Source organism: Anolis carolinensis, chromosome 3 (assembly GCF_035594765.1).
Source record: "Anolis carolinensis isolate JA03-04 chromosome 3, rAnoCar3.1.pri, whole genome shotgun sequence".
Lineage (NCBI taxonomy): Eukaryota > Metazoa > Chordata > Lepidosauria > Squamata > Dactyloidae > Anolis > Anolis carolinensis.
The window spans coordinates 231749892-231772673 of record NC_085843.1 but is presented as its reverse complement, the minus strand read 5'-3'; the positions used below and the strand labels follow the sequence as shown (position 1 = coordinate 231772673).

Below are 22782 nucleotides of genomic sequence, written 5' to 3'. Positions count from 1 at the left end.
AGCTCTGGATATAACACTGTGGTTCAATTGCAACTGCACCTTTAGACCTAATAAAGATCAATGTCATCAGGAATCACATTTAACCAGAGGATGACTTCCCCAGTTTTATCTTAACATATGAAGAAGGGGTATATTTGCGTACTGATACTATGACAAATAAGCAGGGCAGGTTGATGTCTTCTCTTACCTTCTCAAGCTTCCCTGAGACAGGCACCAACTTGGGCGGTGGTCCACGAATAGTGCCAACCCGGGGCTTCTCATCCTGCAGCTCATCTGCATCACTGCAGGGGCTGATTGGAGACACGACTTCAGCCCAATCCTCTTCACTAGCATAAGCGAAGCTGTTCTTCTTGGTGGGAAGTCCATGGCACAACGGCTCTTGAGAACCAGCACCACCAGGCAGACGGAAAGGGCCAAACTCCGGTGTGGCCTTGTGGCAAGGCCGGCCTGAGATGAGGCTGCTCACGCTGCCCATGGCTATAGGAGAGGGGCAGGCACTGTTGTGGAGCTGGGCAGCCCCTTCCGAGGCAGACTCAATAGAGACAGGTAGGGTTTGCACTATGGCCATGATGCTCACAGTAAAGGTGATGCAGGTGATCTAAAACAGAAAAGAAGTGGTCACTCAAAACAAGGAACTGGAAATCTAAAGGCAAGCCACTCAGCTTCCATGGGGACTACAGTTATGAAATAGATGCTAGTCTGGCTTTCAGCAAGCTTAAGAAACTATACTGTGATCTAGGAGACGGCTGTTGAAGAATTTTAAGATAGTTTATCTGTGGCTGCTGTTTATTTTGCATAAAGGTACACTTTGAGAAGTGGGTCCAAGGACAATTAATTAATTAACTCAAGAGCGCTCAGATTGCAGTGAAGCACAAAATGCTAACCTAAATTGAAAGCAGAGCTCTTTTGCAAAATTCTACTGTACAACACTCTGTATATATTCATGTAGTTGACTTCATATGTAAATCGAGGACAGGTTGGAGCCCAACATTTTGGACAAGTCCAGTTCATTACTCGGAGAGGAAAAACATTAATGTCACCCCAGAGGACCAGCCACACCAGTCACTGCTATTTCTCAATCCAGGCATTCAAAAAGACTAGATGTATAGTCACACTGAAAAAGGAAGAGGGGTGTTTCTTTTAGATCCTACCAGGACAGATTCAGTTGTCATCTTTTGCCACTATACCCAGAGTAGAGAAAAGGTTTTTTCTTGATAAAAGTTAAGGTATAGTACTTATATTGACCTATGGATAAGCCAACCCAGGCTTTGAGAGTTGATTTTTCTTACTAAAACTTCTAGTCTTATACATAAGAATATAGGGTATGTCCTACAACTTTATCATTCTCCCTTTCTCTCTCTCAGTAGAAATTAGCTTACAAAATACACACTGCCATATGAATACAGTTTGTTAAAAGGAACATAGTACTTGCAGACTGCAAGTCACTTCTGGTGGGACAGAGTGTTTCATCTATGCTGATGATCCTGCCATCACCGCTCAAGTAGGGAGCTTTGAGATGGTTGAACAGAAGCTCTATGAAGCTTTAGGTGCTCTTACTGTATGATACAGGGAAAACTAGCTGATTCCTAATCCATCCAAAAGGCAAATGTGTGCTTTTCAGCATAAGAACAGGCAAGTATCTCGAGCTCTAAGGATTACCTGGGAAGAAATCCTACTGGAGCATTGCAGCACACCAAAATACCTGGAAGTTACTCTGGACCGTGCTCTGACTTATAAGAAGTACTGCTTGAATATCAAGCAAAAAGTGGGTGCTATAAATAATATCATATGAAAGCTGACTGGCACAACCTGGCGATCACAACCAGACATGCCGCATTATCACAGGATGTCTATGCCCTACACCATTGGAGAAATTATACTGTTTAGCCGGTATTGCACCACCTGATATCCGTTGCAATCAAGTAGCAATCAATAATGAAAGGACCAAAGCATTGACATCTCCGACTCATCCTCTGTTCAGATATCAGCCAGCATGCCAACGCCTTAAATCAAGAAACAGCGTTCTAAGAATTACATAGATACTTGCAGGAACACCTCAGCAAGCGAAAGTCTAAAAGTTGCAGGTTAAAACCCAGAACCTCAACCCATAGCTGATACCAGATGAGAAGCTCCCTCCTGGGCACACAGAATGGGTGACTTGAAAGGGGCTGAACAGACTGAGCTCTGGCACCACAAGATGCAGAGCTAATCTTAAGAAATGGGGCTACAAAGTGGACTCTACAACATGCGAGTGTGGAGAAGAGCAAACCATAGACCACTAACTACATCGCAGCCTGAGCCCTGCCACATGCACAGCAACACCAGAGGCACTCCAAATGGCCAGCTTCTGGTCAAAGGAAATCTAATATAATGTCAAGTTTTTAACTTTGTGTTTTTAAAAATTCATTATAACTGTACTCTCAATTTGCTTCTGACATGATAAATACATAAATACTTGCAGATGACAGTAAGGAGAGAGAAAAATCCTGTTTACAGAGATCTACCTGTATGTGGCCTTCCTAGAACTCAAAAAAAAAAAAAAAAAGAGCCAGGATACACAAAAGGCATCACAAGCAGCCCCTACTGGCCTCTCTTTGAGACGGGAGAAGCAAGGTGTGAACCTAGCAATGCTGTCCACTGACACCTCCCTGCTACACACACACGAACATCATCTAAGAACTCTAAGTCCTGCCCTGCCACGCCAAAGGTCAGAAGAAACTGGCCTATCAACATCAGAGAAATGAATAATGGCAGCTTAACAGAGCAAGGAGGATTAAGAAGACTAGAAAACAGACCAGAAAGTTCATATTTACTTCTTTTTTTCTCTCTACAAAAACTAAGCAAGACTCCCTTTTCACTAAGGAAGGACTGGCATTCAGTGAATTCCAGTATAACAGCAGCAAGAGCCCCCAATTAACAGAGCAAAGCAATGAGAGTTAAGTTTAAAGATAGCTTTCCAAAAACAAAAGAGGAAGGTTGGTGCTTTGAAGTGCCCACATGTTTCTCATGTGTTTGCACGCAGTGTTTTACCTAGTTTTATTGGTGCATTTATTTTAAATACCCTAAAGCAGAGTTTCTCAAACTTGGTAGTTCATGAAACAATTTCAAGTGCTCTGTGAAAAGGTAAGATTTTTTAAAATTATTATTATTATTATTATTATTATTATTATTATTATTATTATTATTATTATTATTTAGAAATAAATGGGGAGGAAATTTCAATATTGTGATTTTCTGCACCCGTGAGTTGTATGTAGAAAAGTATTGGAGCAGCATGTAGAAAATACTGAGTAGAGAATGAATTTATCACCTACCATATGAAACACAAACTATAGACGTTATAGAAACTACCTTACTTTGTCAATATTATTGTCATTTTATTAAATACAATATGTATCTGCAAGATGAAATTTGGTGCTCTGCCTTGAATTTCACATTTCAAAGGTGCTCAGTGACTGAAAATGTTTGAGAACCCTGCCTTAAAGAAATCAGATCCAGTCTGAGTCTCGCAACATAAGGGGGATAAACCCTAGTTAGTACTTGGATGGGAGACTGCCAATGAATACCAGGTGGTGTAGGATAAATTTCAGAGATAGGATCTGGCCAAACCACTGCAAAGTATTCCTTGCCCGTGAAATTTATGAGGTCACCATAAGTTAACAGGTAACTTGAAGGCGCCCGCACACACACACACACACACATATATGCACACATATATATCTATATATATATACACACACATGCATGTTCTAATGGGAGTGTGCCAGATTTTCACATTTTGTAATTGGGCATGTCTCATCCTGATTTGCATTGACCATCTCTTCATCTACTTCTTCCTTGCTCATCTAAAGTACCCCAACAATCCTATATAGTACATTTATAAAGGAGGAACAGTCAGATTGCATACTGAGAAGCAGAAATCCACCCACAGAATGTCCCTCCTTATAAAAAACAGACATCTCCAGAAGATTAAGCAATTAGTGAAAGAGAGGATTGAAATCCAGGAACAACAGCACAGCCATGCCAGCTGGAAGATTCTGAGTTGTGTTGTCCCAAACAATAACTTCCACAAAGATTCTTGGAAACATCTCTGGTTTAGGTGGTCTTTCCATATTAAATAATAATAATAATAATAATAATAATAATAATAATAATAATAATCTGGCCACCCTACTGGGATGTGCGCGCATCATCCGAAAATACATCACACAGTCCTAAACACTTGGGAAGTGTTCAACTTGTGATTTTGTGATACGAAGTCCAGCATATCTATCTTGTTTGCTGTGTCAGACTATGTCATTGTGTCAATAATAATAATGATAATCTTTATTTGTACCCTGCCACCATCTCCCCTAAGGGACTCGGGGTGGCTCACAGAAGTACTCCAAAGGGCATCTTGGATGTCATCCAGAGTCCCAAAAACCAAAAGATCTATAAGGCTGGAAAGGAACTGCAGGGTGCATCAATTCTTGCCTAAGGCAAGCAGTAATTGCCCAGGACATGATGTCTCTCACAGCTGGAAAGAGACTCTGCCAGAAGGGCAGCTGGAATATTTTCTGCTCCCTCCAGAATAGAATCCTGGCCTCTCTCTCTCTCTCTCTCTCTCTCTCTCTCTCTCTCTCTCCTCTCTCTCTCTCTCTCTCTCTCTCTCCCTCCCTCCCTCCCTCCCTCCCTCCCTCCCTCTCCCTCTCTCCCTCTCTCTCTCTCTCTCCCTCTCCCCCCCCCCTCTCTCTCTCTCCTAGTTTTAAACACCCAGGAGAATCAGCTGGAACAACAGTTTGCATGTTTCCATAAAAAATAAAGAATACCCATTGCAAAGTGGATTTTTTTTTGCAAGCACCTTTTTTTCCTGCAGCTGAACTCCAGAACCCAAAGCCAACAACCTGATTATGCTATGAGAAAGGAAATTGTGTGGCTGCCTGTTTTGTACGGTGTTTTTTTCTAATCTGCCCCTCCCCATGTCCAGTTTGCACATTGCAAGAGCATCATGCTGTTAATTGTGTCCTGTTGAGAGAACCTCCCAGAACTGGGCTTGGGAGCAGAGTTTCCAGGAAGCTATTCCTCTGCCGTGCCACCAACAGGAGAGGAGCCATGGGGGAGGGAGGCCAAAGCTGCAGCACCTCCCTGCCTCCTGCCAAGTCTGCTTCCCTCTCCCTTCGCTGTTGTCCACAGAGCAGATTTCCTTTTTATAACCTGCCCTCTGTGCTGTGCTTTAAATAGAAAGCGCCTGTGTTTCCCGCTCCTGCCAGCAGTTCAGGATCACCAAGTGGAACTAACATGCATTTATTCCAACTCTAGGCACTTAGACCAGCCCCTACTCGATGTGGCAAAAACACAAAGGAGGAGGAAATTCAGATAAGAACTGATCTAACATCAGGTTGAGGGCTAACCACAGATTATATTTAAACCATCAGAAAGAATACCTTGGTCAGAGCCATTAGCATCCACTACCATCACTAGTAAACACTCTAATTGAAGTCAGGCTTCTCTAATGCTGTTTAGGGTAAAGGTGATTTACACTCTATCGTGCCATTTCTGAGTTCATAAATGAGAGAGACTCTTCCCTCTCTCATTAATTTAGAGGGATCTGCAGGGAAGAATCTCCAGGCTAGGACTCCCAAGGAAAGAATCTGCAAATCCAGACACATTAATCAGAGATACATAGACTGAAAATGATTGCTGAAAGCAGAGGGCGGCAGGGTGATGGCACATGTACCCAAAGCACTCGCGATATAGTAAAATATCTAAGAATGGCGAGGGAAGTGGATGGGAAGGTAAACAGACACCACCCCGCAAACAAAACAAAAAAATCAGAAATGTAATGTCACTTCCAGTTTATTCTGTTTAGTCAAATGTTTACACAACATGAGGAATAAACAAGTAGACTGAATCTATTGCTAGTTGTTGCTGTGTGCCTTCAAATCATTTCTGACATATGGCAACACAAAAACAAGCTTATCAGTGTTTTCAAGATTTGTTCAGAGTGTGTTTGACATTACTTTCCTTTGACACAGAAAAAATATGTCTTGTTCAAGTTCACCCAATAGGTTTCCATGGTCAAGAGAGGATTCAAACCCTGGTCTCCAGAGTCATCATCAAATGTTCAAACCACTATTCCAAGCTGGCTCTCACTGTAAAATTTTCCTACAACAAATCCACTGAATTAACTGGATTTAGAAAAGTATTAATTTGTTATTTCAACAGTGGGTTCAACTACTCTACTCTAGTTAGGATTAACTAGTCAGATTCTGGCACAATATTTTAGTGAGTGCCCACACCAGTTTTATATGCTGGCTCTCTTGTTTGGCAGAATCTCCATACCATAGTAGTTTAGCCTACTTGCAAACTAATTCAGTTTATTTGCATTTCAAGTGATGTTATCCTTTGGATGGGGACAGGACATGCTGATGAACCATAACAGATGACTGGTTATTAGAGGTATGCAAGAAATTGGTCTGTTTCATTCGTGCTTCTGTTTCGTATCGTGCATTTGTGTGGCACAAAACAGAAAGACCCCCAATGAAACAAAAACTGCCTCAAAACGAAAGGCAGATGGGACGAATATTGTCTCCAAGCCTGCCTTTCAGATCGATCAGCTGTAGGCCCTGTGGGGCCCGGGTGTGTAGGCCCAAAGCCTGCACCCATAGGCCAAAAGCTCCCGAGTCTATGGGTGCATGCCAGGCCTAGCCGAGCCTCGCAAGACTTACAGTCAAGTGCTGAGTAAGGATTGCTCTTTATTCGGCTTGACTGTTAGTCCTGCAAGGCACAGCTGCCTAGGCCCAAAACCTGCACCCGTAGGCCCAGGAGCTTTGGGCGTCCGGGTGCAGGCTTTGGGCCTAGGTGCCTGGGCCTCGCAGGCTTACCATCGAGTGCCGAATAAGGAGCAATCCTTACTCCGCACTTGACTGTAATTCCTGCGAGGCCCAGCTAGGCCCGGCCCAAATCCTGGCACTTGACTGTAAGTCCTGCGAGGCCCGGCCCAAAACCAGGCTTTGGGCCTATGCGCTTTGGGCCTATGCGCTTTGGGCCTATGCGCATAGGCCTGGCCGGGGGGGGGGGAGGAGGTTGGGGGTGGCTGAGTCATCCTGCGCCTCCCCCCCCTTTGCTCGGCTCCTTACCAGGCATTTGAACAGTACTGGCTGCTGCTATGGGCCTTGGCCGGCACTTTCCCCTCCTCCAAAAAACAAAACAAAACAAAAAACCCACAAAACAAAACAAAAACAAAAACTAATGGATGACCTCCCAATTTTGGGAGTTCGGACGAAAGCAGATGTGGGTCTCGACGAAAGCCGGGACACAAAACAAAACAAGGTAAGTCCCGAAAGCCCATCTCTACTGGTTATCATGGTCAGATTTTCCCAGGAAGCAAAATACAGTAGAGTCTCGCTTATCCAACATAAACAGGTCGGCAGAATGTTGGATAAGCGAAAATGTTGGATAATGTTGGATTAAGGAAAAGCCTATTAAATGTCAAATTGGGTTATGATTTTACAAATTAAGCACCAAAACACCATGTTTTACAACAAATCGACAGAAAAAGCAGTTCAATACATAGTAACGTTATGTAGTAATTACTCTATTTACAAATTTAGCACCAAAACATTGCAGTGTATTGAAAACATTGGCTACAAAAACATTGACTACTAAAAGGCAGATTGCGTTGGATAATACAGAATGTTGGATAAGCAGAGGTTGGATAAGCGAGAGTCTACTGTATACATGATTCAAGACAATCTTTTGACAGTTTTTTCTTCCCTTGATGGTAAAACATTGTCTCATTTAATGCTCTTTTGCTGCCAAACCCCCAATTCCAGATTACATGTTTACAGTCAATGTGAAGAGAAATTAGATTACAGGATTAGGGCACTGAGAGTGTGTACTGTTTGTACAAGGGCAATGCAAGAGCAAAGTCATAGAAAACAGCAGTAAAAAGTTATGATTCTCAACAGTTTTTTATAACAACACAAACTAGAAATTTGCTCCTGGGGAAAAAAGAGAGAGAGAAAAACCACCAAAGGGCTGACCACATTAAACTGTAACCAAAAATAGTTTCCCACAAAAACTGGAGCAAATATGAAATGAGCCAGTTGCTTTAGGAGAATTTTCTTTGCGGCCAGAATGAGAAAGATTTTAAAACAAGGCCTTTAATTCTGAAAATTCAAACACAACGTAGAATGAGATGGAAACAGCAATGTAAAACAGACTTGACACTGATCAACTTTTCTACCTAATAGGAAATTATATCAATGAGGAAATTGCAACCAAAAAGCTAAGCCATTTTTCACCAGTTTAAGTCTCAGTCTAGAAGTAAAACCAAAAGACTAGAACTTTCTCAACTTTGGCTCTACAACAAATAAACACTCAAAATTTTTAGGAAGAATGGAAACTTTTAATGGAATTTATAAATAATCAAAAGAAAATGTCTACAACAGGATTTGTTGGATAAAGTCTTTTTCTTTTTATACCACTACCCCACCATCACTCAAAAGAGACACTGAATACCTGATACGGGGTTGTTGTTGTTTTGGGGTTTTGTTTTGTTGTGTTTTTTTTTTTACTATTTTTGGATTTTTAAACAGCGTTATATAAATCTTGTATGCTGTTCAAAAATAAATTTTTCTTTATTCAATACTAATTTACTAACAGATTAAATTAAATTTTTAGATTTACTATGGGCCCCTGGTGGCACAGTATGTTAAAGCGCTGAGCTGCTGAATTTGTGGACCAAAACGTGCCAGGTTCAAATCCCGGGAGCGAAATGAGCACCCGCTGTTAGCCCCAGCTCCTGCCAACCTAGCAGTTCGAAAACATGCAAATGTGAGTAGATCAATAGGTACCGCTCCGGCGGGAAGGTAACGGTGTTCCATGCCACATGACCTTGGAGGTGTCTACGGACAACGCCGACTCTTCGGCTTAGAAATGGAGATGAGCACCAACCCTCAGAGTCGGTCACGAATGGACTTAACATCAGGGAAAAACCTTTACCTTTACCTATGGGATTAGATAAAGGATCTAAATATAATTTAATACACATAAAATATAATTATTTGATATAAATTTAATAGATAGTTATTGCATTCTACTTTAACAAATATAAAACTGTTTTATAATAATAATGAAGATACATTTTGAATGAAGACGAACTGGAAGACGAGACTAGAAATTTGTGAGATAAATACTGGAAAAGGATACAGCTATTGGACCTAATATTTGGTGACAGCATCACTCTTCCCTTTACTATAGTAGATACATGGACATTTTTGGTATTTTATATAATCCTTGTGATAGATTTGATGAAATAGATGGATTAAAAAGGGAAAATTGCTTTTTAATGTAATAAGGACCTTAAGAAAACAAGAAGGCAAGAAGCAGCCAGGCTTTGAAGCTGCCAGGTTATTCAATGCTAATCAAGGTGGCCAATTGGAACATCCACACTTGCTTCCAACAGACATGAGTTATTTCTCCCATTTTGGACATTCCACAGATATATAAACCCCACTTGCCTAGTTTCCAACAGACCTCACAACCTCAGAGGATGCCTGCCATACATGTGGGTGAAACGTCAGGAGAGAATGCTTCTGGAACATGGCCATACAGCCCAGAAAACTTGCAGCAACCCAGTGATTTCAGACATAAAAGCTTTCAACAAGACTTTGTACATTGTCTTTCCTCCATTTCTTTAACCCTTTCCCTCTTCTTTTGAAACATATTTAATAACTGTCATAGTTAAATCTTCTAATAATAATTTCACCTTCCCCTTTTCTTTGTTTTTCTCTTTCCTGTTTTTCCCTTTTCTCCTTTTTTGATATATAAATAGAACTTTTTAAATAATAATAAAGTTCCAGTCTAATTTTCTCCCAAATATATGCTCAGGGCTGCTTGTGCTAAGCACTTTAGCTGCAAACCGATGCACAGTTACTTGGGAGTAAGCGCCATTTGATTTATATCCAAGCAAAACAGCATAAGACTCTGCTATGCACTGTGTGGCTATTAATCACTCAATGGGTATTACATCCAAAGAATAACATTGACAGGGAGCCCCAGTCTGTTTATTCCTGATAGAGTCTGGCCAACATCGTCTCGTGGAGTATATATACACATACCTTCCTGCAGTTTCTAGTCAAACATAAATATGTTGGGAGGAGAAAAGGCACAAGGCTAAATTAGATGGTGGTGGGACTCTATGGGAAGAGTGAGCTCTGTGTACTGTTGACTGCTATTTCTGGCAGCAAAAGATCAAGGAAGACTAGATTGCTGTGAGTTTTCCAGACTGTATGGCCATGTTCCAGAAGCATTTTCTCCTGACATTCTGCCTGCATCTATGGCAGACATTGTCAGAGATTGTGAGGTCTGTTGGAAACTAGCAAGTGGGGTTTCTCTATCTGTGGAATGTCCAAGGTGGGAGAAAGAACTCTTGTCTGCTTGTGACCAGTGTAAATATTGAAATTGGCCACCTTGATTAGCATTGAATGGCCTTGCAGATTCAAAGCCTGGTTGCTTCATGCCTGGGGAATCCTTTGTTGGGAGGTGTTAGCTGGCCCTGACTGTTTCATGCTTGCAATTCGTCTGTTTTCTGAGTGTTGTTTTTTATTTACTGTCCTGATTTTAGAGTTTTCTAATGCTGGTAGCCCAATTTTGTTCATTTTCATGGTTTCCTTCTTTCTGTTGAAATTGTCCACATGCTTGTGGGTTTCACTGGCTTCTCTGTGTACTCTGACATGGTGGTTTTTAGAAAACTCAGAAAACAGAGGAATTCCAGACATGAAACAATCAGGGCCAGCTAACACCTCCCAACAAAGGATTCCCCCAAGCAGGAAGCAGCCAGGCTTTGAAGCTGCAAGGCCATTCAATGCTAATCAAGGTGGCCAATTGCAGCATTCACACTTGCCTCAAGCAGACAAGAATTCTTTCTCCAACCCTGAACATTCCAGATATAAAAACCCCACTTGACTAGTTTCCAACAGACCTCACAACTCTGAGGATGCCTGCCATAGATGTGGGTGAAACATCAAGAGAGAATGCTTCTGGAACAAGGCCACACAGCCCGGAAAACTACAGCAACCCAGTGATTCTGGATGAAAGTCTTCGACAACTCAAGGAAGACTGCTTGATTACCTACGTTCAACACAGTTTTTGTAAAAATTATACAGATTATACAAGAAACTGAGATTGGGTCAGTATTTAGGGAATGACACCAGAAAGATTTTTTTTCCTTTCTGTACTCTTAGCAGTGACTCCCTAATGATTGGAAAACCTTTGTTTACAAACTCTGATTGCTAAAGTGGGAGAAATTAAGATAAGAACAATTAGATAATAAGATTCCTCAAGGAAGTAACTATTTTCACGTCAAGAGCGACTTGAGAAACTGCAAGTCACTTCTGATGGGAGAGAATTGGCTGTCTGCAAGGATATTGCCCAGGGGACAATATACATACACACTAATCCTGTTACTGCGTAATCAGGGATTTTAATCAGAAATGGTTGGTGGTAGTGGAAAATATAGGATAAGGAATACAAATGCATTAAACACACAAGGTTATATAATGGAAATGGCTCTTCAAAAAATAAAGTATAACTCCTCTGACAGTTCCACAGGAGGGGGCGAAAGATCTTTCATATTTCGTGGCAGTTTTTTAGTCTCAAAAAAAAAAAATTGACAATCTACGACCATCATGATATGATAACACTCCTCCTTTGCATGTCAAATGAGGATACAGCAAGCCAGTAGGTTGACTGGGGGATGCATAGAGGGATAATTAAAAAGACTTAGTGGGTGATGGAAAGAAGGAATCTATTCCCTCACACCATACAAGTAAGGAACTGCTTTTTAGAATCAAGCACTGATATGGGCAAGGAGTGGGCTGGGATGGTAGACAAGACCTTTAAACCAGAGTTCATCAAAGCTCAAAGCTGAGACATATAGAATCCAAAGATCTTAAACACAATCTTGCTCCTAATCATTTTTTTCTCAACCCAGAAACAGAAAAAATGTAGCCATCCAGATGTTGTACTGCAGCCCTCAACATCCCCCACTAGCTAAGCCAACAGGGATGATAAAAGTAGCCATCCAATAGCAAAGTTTGAGAACCTAAACTAGAGTGTAATTAATTCTGATTCGACTGCTATATTTACAGAAGTACTACTGTTATTTCCACTCCGCCAATGAACATTTAGTAGCATCATATAGCTTCTACATCGCCCTAGGAGTTGGAAAAATGTTGTTGGTCCATAGTAATTAACAAAGAGGAACCAATACGTGCTCCAAATGTGAAGTTCCCAAACTCAGTCCCTGTTCTTCTTGTAAAAGGATCAAATGAGAGGGGGCAAGCTGGTTTTCTGCTGCCCTGGAAACTAGGACATAGAACAGTGGATTTAAATTGTAGGAAAAAGAGATTCCACCGAAAAGCTAGGAATGGATCAAAGAAAACACGAAAAGTTTGCAAACCAGTTTAAGTATGCATTGAAGTGAATGTTATAAATGTAAAAACTGAAAAAAATACTGAGCATTGTTCCAATTTTTAAATATTATTGAAATAATAATTGCTGTATATTCATATAATTTAATATTTGATCGCAACATGGATTTTTATAAATGTACATGTTTCTATGTATAAACCTACACATTGGTAAACTACCTGAATTTTACGTTAAAATGTAGTCCTACCACTTGCACACATTGCAGCAACCTTCTGTTGTGTTTTGTGGAGTTTTTAGTTGGGTTTCCTGCCTTTAACACAATTCCGTATGTTCTGGATGGGATGATTATTTGTTTATATATTTTTTTTGGTATGGCATTGAATGTGTGCTGACTTTGTTGTTCACCATCCTGAGTCCCTTTGGGAAGATAGGACAGCATATAAGTAAAGATGATGATGATTATTGGAGCCCACAGTGGCACAGCGTGTTAAAGCGCTGAGCTGCTGAACGTGCAGACCAAAAGGTTGCAGGTTCAAAACATTTCCCAACTGTCTCTAACAGCTGTGGGCAGTGCAGAACTATGTATTTTACTAGACTACACCTCCTATAAATCCTGGTCAGCACTGCCAGTGTTGAGGCAAGCTGGTTGTTGTAATCTGCCCTCTTGAAGGCTGCATTTCTCTTACCCTTGTCATATAAGTGTGTTTCAAAAGGATGGAAAGCCACAGCCTTTTAGCCTGATTGTGGGCTAAATCCCACTGGAGGAAGCAGCTCAGCCCCAACCCAGATGGCATAAATAATAAGTCAGCAAACAGTTAAGCTGCAGAGTCTACAGCTTTGGAGCTAGAATTCCCCAGTGCCCACCGGAAATTGTTCAGGACTGCTGGGGAGTTCAGGGCCTGGATGCACAACCACAGAAACCCCATTTACACTTGCCACAGAAATTGCCACAATCTCATCAATGTCCTCTCCTGTTAGCAGTGCCCTTTTTCAAGAAGAAAGGATTCTTCACTTCTTCCTTCAGTCTGTAGTGTAGTCTGTAGATGACATGGGCATTTTTTTTTGTTTTTAAAGCAGCTAGATTTCAACTCAAAGTGTTGGCTGCATTCGCCGTTAATAACTATTTTTAATGGGAAGCAATTCAAGGGAGGAAGCAATTTTGAAGTGCAAATCAGCCCACAGAGTCAGCCACAGCACTGACAATAAGCTAGCCATAAGGGCAGATGGGGCAAGAGCCATCTGTCGTCTGCTGCATCACAGCCAAAGAATTAGAGGATATTCCATGAAAATTGCATAAACTTCATCACTGGGCTATGACCCCAAAGACCTGAAAAAAGCTATTGGCCTGCAGAACTCCCTGTCACAGGAATACAACAAACTTTAACATTAATTCACTGTTTAACAACATTCTAAAAAACAACCAAAAGATAGCTAGGTTAATGGTAAAGGTTTTCCCCTGACATTAAGTCTAGTTGTGTCCAACTCTGAGAGCCATCTCAATTTCTAAGCTGATGAGCCAGCGTTGTCTGTAGACGTCTCCAAGGTCATGAGGCCGGCATGACTGCATGGAGTGCCGTTACCTTCCCGACAGAGCAGTACCTATTGATCTCACACTTGCATGTTTTCAAACTGCTGGGTTAGCAGAAGCTGGGGCTAATGGCAGGAGCTCACTCCACTCCCCAAATTCAAATCACCGACCTTTTGGTCAGCAAGTTCAGCAGCAAAGCTGTTTAACCCGCTGCACCACCAGAGGCTCCAAAAAAGATAGCTAACATTATAAAAATAAGAGACAAAAAATGTATTTATCCCTGCTTGACAAGTAAAGGCAAATCCCAAAAAATTGATGGGTTTGCCACCTGCAAAACACTGGCTGAGGTTTTGAAATCTTAAGCTTCTTATTTAGCCTATAAGGATGAGAAAGGAAAAATAGAACACATAAAAGTGTTTTCTTAATAGCTCACCAAAGCAGAATATATCCAATATGATGTTAAGCTCCTCGGGCCTGAAGAGAACATACAGTTTTGAATGTGTATTTTTCCCATTATTCCCACAAGACAGAAAATGCCAGGGAGGGGGAGCTTATTATCAGAAAAACACATTTTTCATGCAAAAGTGCCCCCAGGTTCAATCCATCACATTTCCAGCTACAGGGCTTTTGGCAGCAGGACATCTGATTGAGACCTTGGAGACCACTCATGAACATAACATTAGATTACATCAGAAGCTTGATTCATGTCATTCCAGACTGCCCACTCCACAAGCTTTCTTGTGCTCCTGAAGATTCTCCCAATCTCAATCCCAAATTCCAGATGCCCTTAATTATTTTCCTGGGAAGGTAACACATAAACATCCCACTCTGAGAGGCCTCCAAGAGCAATGGATTCAGTTTAGGAATCCCCTAGATCTCCAAATATGACACTCAGCCTATAACTTACAGTCAGAAATGATTTTTAGGTGCATTTTTTGTGGGCAAAAATTAGCCTCTACATCTAGACCAGACAGATCAAGTTTCTGAGAAAGACAATGGTTTCAACATGTTTACAATGTTTTTGTGTATGTATGTGTGTCAGAAGTGGTTTGAGAAAATGCAATTGGCCGTCTGTAAGGACACTGCCCAGGGGACGCCTGGATATTTTGATGTTTCTATTATCCTTGTGGAAGGCTTCTCTCATGTCCGCATAGAGCTGGACCTGGTAGAGAGAGCTCATTGCACTCTCCCCGGGTTGGATTTGAACCAGCAAACTTCTGGTCAGCAACCCAACTTTCAAATCACCAATCCTGCCGGCACAAGGGTTTAACTCACATTGTTCACAATGCTAGCAACAAGGGATTTGGGTAAATAATTGTCACTCAAACACTGCACAAGGGTAGACTGGTTTATTAATATTTCAGCTTGCCCTATTTACCTAGCAGTGCATCTACACTGCAGAATTAATTCAGTTTGACACCACTTTAACTGCCCTGAATCATGGGAATTGTAGTTTTACAAGGTCTCTAGCCTTCTTTTCCAAAGAGTGTTCGTGCCTCACCAGTGTACACATCTCAGGATTCTACACCATTGAGCCATGGCAATTAAAGTGGTGTCAAACTGCATTAATTCTACAGATTTATTGCCCACAAGGCCTCCTCCTCTGGTCTATTGAAGCTTTATAGGACATATTCTACATCCTATAAAGTGGTTCTGTGCAATCTACTTTTCATATTATGGCGAGAGTACAAAATAGAGGAGCAGACAGCCAATTCTCTCACACCAACACACACACTTGCCCTATTCAGCTCAAGCTATTTCCATCCAGCTTGATAGATCAGTCATTGGCTTATACTCTGGCTGCAAGGAAACATCCTAAAATACCTTAAACAGCAACAAGTGTCAGAGAAGGAGTTCCTGCCTCAGACATTCATTTGGCTCAAAAAAGTAAGTAGACTGTGTCCCAGAATTGTAGGAGCAAACAGGCATCTCATTCGGATCACAGAACTAGAGAGGTGTGCCGCATATTTGAGCAACCTTAGCAAGCACTGAAATAAATGTTTATTGAATTTATAAAAAGCAAGCAACACCCCATTCTTTGTTGACTGTTTTCCTCATGCTGAATCACTGCTTCTTCCGTTGAACAGAAGAGCCTTACAGAAAGTTGTTCCATCCTTATTTGACCAAAAGATGCTGAGTTTGTGCAACGTGCCAACTTCACTCCTTGGCATGTTTGTAAATATGAATGCCCATATCTGGACTTTGCTCAACGCACATACATCAGGTCCTTGCTATCTGAAGGACCATATTCTCCATACAAGCCTGACCACACTTCGAGATATCTGGGGATCTAATTCAATCTTTCCACCTTCGGAGGTATGCCAGCCAGGGCAGGAAAGAGACTTTTTGGTGGCCATTCCCAAGCTGTAGGGCTTTCTTTCAATGTAGACTAACCCTGTTGTCCTTCCACCCAAAAGGAAAAACCTTTTTAGCCGGAAGGTCTATCTATAATTTTGTGGCTGCTGAAAAAATTTTCTTGATTTTTTCCCCAAATTGCTTTTAAAGTTGTAGTTGTAGTTCACCTATATCCACAGAGCACTGCGAACCCAAACACCGATGGATCTGGACCAAACTTGGCACAAATACCTGATATACTGAAATTTGATTACTGGAGGGGTTTGAGGGGAACTGACATTCCTTTCTGGGAGTTGTAGTTCACCCATAACCAGAAAAGCTGTGACCTCCACCGATGATGGACCTGGACCAAACGTGGCCAGGAGAACAGCGCCTCCCCCAGACCCATAGATGTGCCTCCAGAGCCGGAAATGAAAGAAGAAGCCTTTGCCTTTGTCTGTATTTGTGTGCCTCATTGTATGTGATTGTAACAAGGCACTGAATGTTTGCCTGTGTCTGCTTTATATGCTGTAATCCGCTCTGAGTCCCTTTGGAGAGAAGGGAGGAATATAAATATATTATTATTATTATTGTATGACACAGCAAACAAGATAGATATGCTGGATTTCGTATCACAAAATCACAAGTCGAACACTTCTCAAGTGTCTAGGACTGTGTTATGTATTTTCGGATGATGCGTGCAGATCCCAGTAAGGTGGCCTTTTGCAGTTGGCAGATTGTAATTTCGTCAATGTCTATTGTTTCCAAATGCCAGCTGAGATCTTTTGGCACGGCACCCTGTGTGCCGATCACCACCGGGACCACCTGCACTGGTTTCTGCCAGAGTCTTTGAAGTTCAGTCTTGAGGTCCTGATAGCGGCTGAGTTTTTCCTGTTGTTTTTCGTCAATGCAACTGTCACCTGGGATGGCAACATCAATGATCCAAACCTTTTTCTTTTCCACAACTGTGATGTCTGGTGTGTTGTGTCCCAGAACTTTGTCAGTCTGGATTCGGAAGTCCCACAGTATCTTTGCGTGCTCATTTTCCAATACTTTTGCAGGTTTGTGATCCCACCAGCTCTTTGCTGCTGGCAGGTGGTACTTGAGGCATAAGTTCCAATGAATCATTTGGGCCACATAGTTGTGCCTCTGTTTGTAGTCTGTCTGTGCGATTTTCTTACAGCAGCTGAGGATATGATCAATGGTTTTGTCGGTTTCCTTGCACAGTCTGCATTTTGGGTCATCAGCTGATTTTTCAATCTTGGTCTTAAGTGGAAAAATCATAAACAAAAACCTACTATTTTTAACTAAGAAAATATCTCTCTAGGAATCTCTAGGTCAAGGGTCCCCAAACTTTTGAAACAGGGGGCCAGTTCACGATCCTTCAGACCGTTGGAGGGCCGGACTATAGTTGGCCACCGAGCAATAATAATAATAATAATAATAATAATAATAATAATAATAATAATAAAAAATAATAATAATAATAAAGAGGGTTGGAAGAGAACCTTTGGGCCATTGAGTCCAATCCCCTTCTGCCTTTGTGCACCAAAAGCACAAGCAAAGCACCTCTGCTTTTGTGCACCAAAAGCACAAGCAAAGCCACCCAGCCTCAATGTTAACAATAATAATAATTAATAATAAAGAGGGTTGGAAGAGACCCCTTGGGCCATTTAGTCCAATCCCCTTCTGCCTTTGTGCACTGAAAGCACAAGCAAAGCACCCCTGACTGATGGCCACCCAGACTCAATGTTAATAATAATAATAATAATAATAATAATAATAATAATAATAATACAGTAGAGTCTCACTTATCCAACACTCGCTTATCCAACGTTCTGGATTATCCAACGCATTTTTGTAGTCAATGTTTTCAATATATCGTGATATTTTGGTGCTAAATTCGTAAATACAGTAATGACTACATAGCATTACTGCGTATAGAACTACTTTTTCTGCCAAATTTGTTGTCTAACATGATGTTTTGGTGCTTAATTTGTAAAATCATAACCTAATTTGATGTTTAAAAGGCTTTTCCTTAATCCCTCCTTATTATCCAACGTATTCGCTTATCCAACATTCTGCCGGCCCGTTTATGTTGGATAAGTGAGACTACTGTAATGTGATTTTGTGATACGAAATCCAGCATATCTATCTTGTTTGCTGTTTCATACAAAATAATAATAATAATAATAATAATAATAATAATGGTTGTGAAGAGACCCCTAGGGTCATTTAGCCCAACCCCCTTCTGCCCTTGTGCCATGGGGGCCAGATAAATAGCTTTGATGGGCCGCATCCGGCCCCCGGGCCTTAGTTTGGTGACCCCTGCTCTAGGTCTTCCAGTTTCACACAGTGTCAACATCCACTGAAAGCTAAGCAAAGAATCATACTGGAGGGAGTATAAATTCCTAGATAAACATTCTCTCTAGGGTCTCTATGTCTCAGTCGGAGGTTGATGATGGAGTTGCATTGAAGGACCTAGGTTCATATAGGGAACATATAACTCAAATCTGCAAATAAACAAATTCACAAAAGTTGAAATGGCAAATGTGCAGAGTCAACTGCACTTCAATCTGTTATTGTTTTATCATTAATACTCACCCTCCGGCCTCAGAAGAGAGCAGTAATAACCTGGATAATATTCTCACTGTTTTTAAAAAATATATTCATAACATACATCCGTCACTTGACCAAATCCTCTTTAATCAGACAAATATCTAGCTTTGTTTTTCCACCATCACAAACAAATTCAAACTGCAAGTCATGCTAGATAGATACATTATCCTCAGATAAGTCTATTAAGTATAACAGTTACATATTTACATAATATTAATGTAAATTTATTACTGTATTACACCAAGTTCTCTGGGCAATCTAAGGCTTGTTAATGCAACACACAGATGCTCAAGGATCACCTACGTGCTAATCTGTCTCATCCAGCACAGGAAAGAGCAATGCCTTATTTATTAAAAGATTTATAAATCATCCCTCAAGGCAACAGCCTCTGAAAAGGCAAAACATATCATAATTACACCAAAAAAGATAAAACAATTGCACTATGCAACACAATTTTTGTTCCTGGGTTATAAATGTCAATTCCTAATTGGTTCTATCATAAAAATGTGAAAAATATTTATTAAACTAAAAAAAACCCTCTGCTTTTGTGGGACATCCAGCAGCACATTTTGCTATAGTTTTTCATAGAGTCTCAACCAATTCAATATAGTTTGTGGCAACCACAAAAACGAAGTTTCTGGAGTATAACTACTTTCAAAGTAAGTACCGCACTTAAGTAGTAAATAACACTTTCAAACTAGGACCAGAATTTTTTTCTAATTTTGTTATGAATCCTGGGGAAATACATAGTTCCAGTGCAGAGCTGATACTCTTTCTGGCTGAAGAATTATAGGAATTATAGTTTAAAAAAGCAAGGCTTCTGTGCCCTAGCTCTGTCTATGATATTCATCAGCCTAACTTCTCTTTTCAATGGGGACAGAAAGCAGTTCTGCCAAAGCTGACACCAAAGCAGGAATGAGAATCATGTGGCCTGCCTGATGCAGCTCCCAGAATTCCTCACCAAAGGTCTGCTGAGACTTGAAACCTAATAATACTTGGAAGGTCATGTGATTTTTCAGCCCTCCATAAAAGTTTGGGGAGGTCCCTGTATGTTTAGCCATTAGTCTGGATGGTTTCAAACCATTTAGGATTTAAAGCCAAAAGCTATGATTTTAAAATCAGATCTGGAAACAAAAAGAAGCTAATAGTACAGGGCCAAAATAAGCGGAGTACATTTCAGCCATATAGTTCCCACATGCATACTTGCTATCAAATATTCTGTCAATGGATGTGCCAGTGGTATGTCTACATTGCAAAACTAATGCAGTTAGATACCACTTTAACTGTCATGGCTCAATGCTATGGAAATTTTAGCTTTGCCTGCCAAAGAGTGCTGGAGTCTCGCCAAACTACAACTCTCCATGATTCTACAGTACAGAATCATAGCAGTTTAAGTTGTGTCAAACTGCATTAATTCTACAGTACAGATAGAATCATAGAATCATAGATGCAGCAGGGCCGGCCCCACTATAGAGGCACCTGACGCCGCCGCCTCGGGCGCAGGCCCGGGGGGGCGCCGTCAGGCTGGGCGGAAGGCGGGGCACCGCCCTGACGGTGCCCCGCCTCCCGCCCAGTGCGCCCTGGCCCGTCTGGCCTTTTCTAGCTGGCCAGACTGCAGCGGAGGTCCCTCCAGGCCGCAATCGCGGCCTGGAGGGACCTCCGCTGCAGTCTGGCCAGCTCGAAAAGGCCAGACGGGCGAGCGGGAGTAGCGTGGGAGGCGGGGCCAACTCTGGCGCCGCCCCCCCGCCCAGCGTGCCCTGGCCCTGCCTCCCATGCTGCGTGGGAGGCGGGGCCAGGGCACGCTGGGTGGGGGGCGGGGCCAACTCTGGCCCCGCCTCCCTCACTATTCACCCTGGCCCCGCCTCCCACGCAGCGCGGGAGGCGGGGCCAGGGCACGCTGGGCGGGGCCAGGGCGCGGGAGGCGGGGCCGGTGGCGGGGGCGCTTTTCAGCACCCCCGCTTCACATTCAGAAATATCTCCGGCTGGCCCTGAGATGCAGCCTAATCTTTAAGGGAAGCCACATATAGTTATCCAGTCTGGACACAGCCAGCTTTCTGAGCTTTCTGGTCATGGTAGCTGCAGGAAAAGCTGCTGACTGGAGGGTTAGCAGTTCAACGCTGCAAGTCGGGGTAAGCTCCCGACTATAAGCCCTAGCTTCTGCCAACCTAGCAGTTCGAAAGCATGCAATGTGAGTAGATCAATTGGTACCGCCTCAGTGGGAAAGTAAAAGGGCGCCCCATGCTGACATGCCAGCAAAAGGATCGGGGATATCTACTGATAGCAGGTTTCTTGGAAAATTGAACAAGAGTACCTCCCCATGGCCCAAAGTTGAGCAGCGCCTCCAGATGTCGCAGATAAAAAGGGGAAGGCCTTTACCTTATCTGTGTATTGTATGTCGTTGTTCATTGTGTAAAAAGGCATTGTATGTTTGCCTATATTTGTACTGCAATCCACTCTGAGTCCCACCGGGGAAATAAAGTGGAATACAAATAAAGTGTATTATTATTATTATTATTATTATTATTATTATTATTATTATTATTAATCTACATTTCAGAAACAAGGCTACAAATCCAAGAAAGGAGACCACATTTTCCAACACTCATCTTCTTCAGGAACCACATCCTCAAGCAGCCTCCACACCTGTTGCTCCTTTTCTTCCAGGATAGGCATCTTCTTGGGAACCCGGATCTTTGTCTTCAAGTAGTCTCCTGCTGCTTTGGGCCCTGTTTGATGTCAGGATCCTCTTGTGTGTAGTACAATCAACATCTCCCAGCAACGGCCAAGTAAAGGGATTATGGGGGGAATAATCCACCAGCAGCAGGAACAGCAGTAGTAGCTGAAGTGGGGAACAAAAGCACCCCTTCTCATGCAAATGGATGCTGAACCAATGAGGCAGGAACTCCAGGGAGGTCCCGAATTTGACCTCCCAGCTGGGTCACTCTCAGATACAACAGCCTAGGAAAGCTGCAGGCTGGGCAACTCCAGCCTAACACCTGGGAAACCCATTACTGGAAGCAAGACAGCAGGTCAATTCACGGAAAACAAAGTTTTGAGGGTATCTTCCCTTTTAACCCCCTTCGCCTTTTTTTCCTCCAGAAAGTGTCATAGATATTTCACTGAACAAATCTCCCAATTAAAATTCTGAAGAAAACTAGTTCATTTATGGCTTTGGAATTTCAACTAAAGAAAAGTAATGAGTTGTCTTCTATCATAAAGGTTGCAAACATTTAAAAAAAAAGTCGGTGATTCTCTGAAACTGAAAACAGTTCCAAGTTAATACTCCCATATTGATCTTTTGTAGGTTTTCATTCACTGTTGCATGCTTTCAAGCCATTTCCAACTTCTGGCAACTTATCACAAGATGATGATGATGATGATGATGATGATGATGATGATGGTGATGATGATGATGATTATTATTATTTACCAAGGGACTCAAGGCGGCCTTACAACAGGAAGCAATTTGATGCCATATAAATAATAAACAATTACAATTAAAACCAAACAGTTAAAACATGAATTATTTAAAACAACAATTAAAATAACACCAACCAAAACATAATCCAGGCCGTTCCATTTGTCAATCGCATTGATTGTTTTGAGGCTGAGAGTATATGACTTATCCAGAGTCATAGTCCAACACTCAAACCACTATACCGTATCAGCTCTCGACACACTGCCTCTCTGTGTTTTAACTCTTATTGTTTTCATTTTCAGACACACTGAGCCTCAGCGTGGTATAAATGGAATTAATAATAGCAAAAACTCAATTTGCTAGGGTGGCTTCATTTCCTAAGAAAATGCCATATTCTCTCTAGCAGCTCATCCAAAACACTGGAAAATGAAATTAAAAAGTAAGTACAATGTTCCCTCACTTATTG

At 41.7% G+C, this 22782-nt stretch overlaps 1 protein-coding gene and 1 long non-coding RNA gene across 6 annotated transcripts in view; one reads left to right on the top strand and one right to left on the bottom strand.

Annotated features, from left to right (window-relative positions):
• The window catches only part of lzts2 (leucine zipper tumor suppressor 2), a 93402-nt gene that overhangs the window by 9425 nt on the left and 61195 nt on the right, over positions 1 to 22782 (bottom strand). For all 5 annotated transcript variants that reach the window (XM_062976331.1, XM_062976332.1, XM_062976333.1 and 2 more), the window contains one exon: positions 188 to 598. In XM_062976331.1, coding sequence (XP_062832401.1) covers positions 188 to 568 — 381 coding nt within the window. In that variant the 5' untranslated portion in view covers positions 569 to 598. The remainder of the gene's footprint in view (positions 1 to 187; positions 599 to 22782) is intronic.
• On the top strand, positions 6775 to 22055 carry LOC134297790 (uncharacterized). The gene is made up of 2 exons (XR_010004661.1): positions 6775 to 7311; positions 21456 to 22055. It is a non-coding gene; the product is annotated as an uncharacterized LOC134297790 (long non-coding RNA).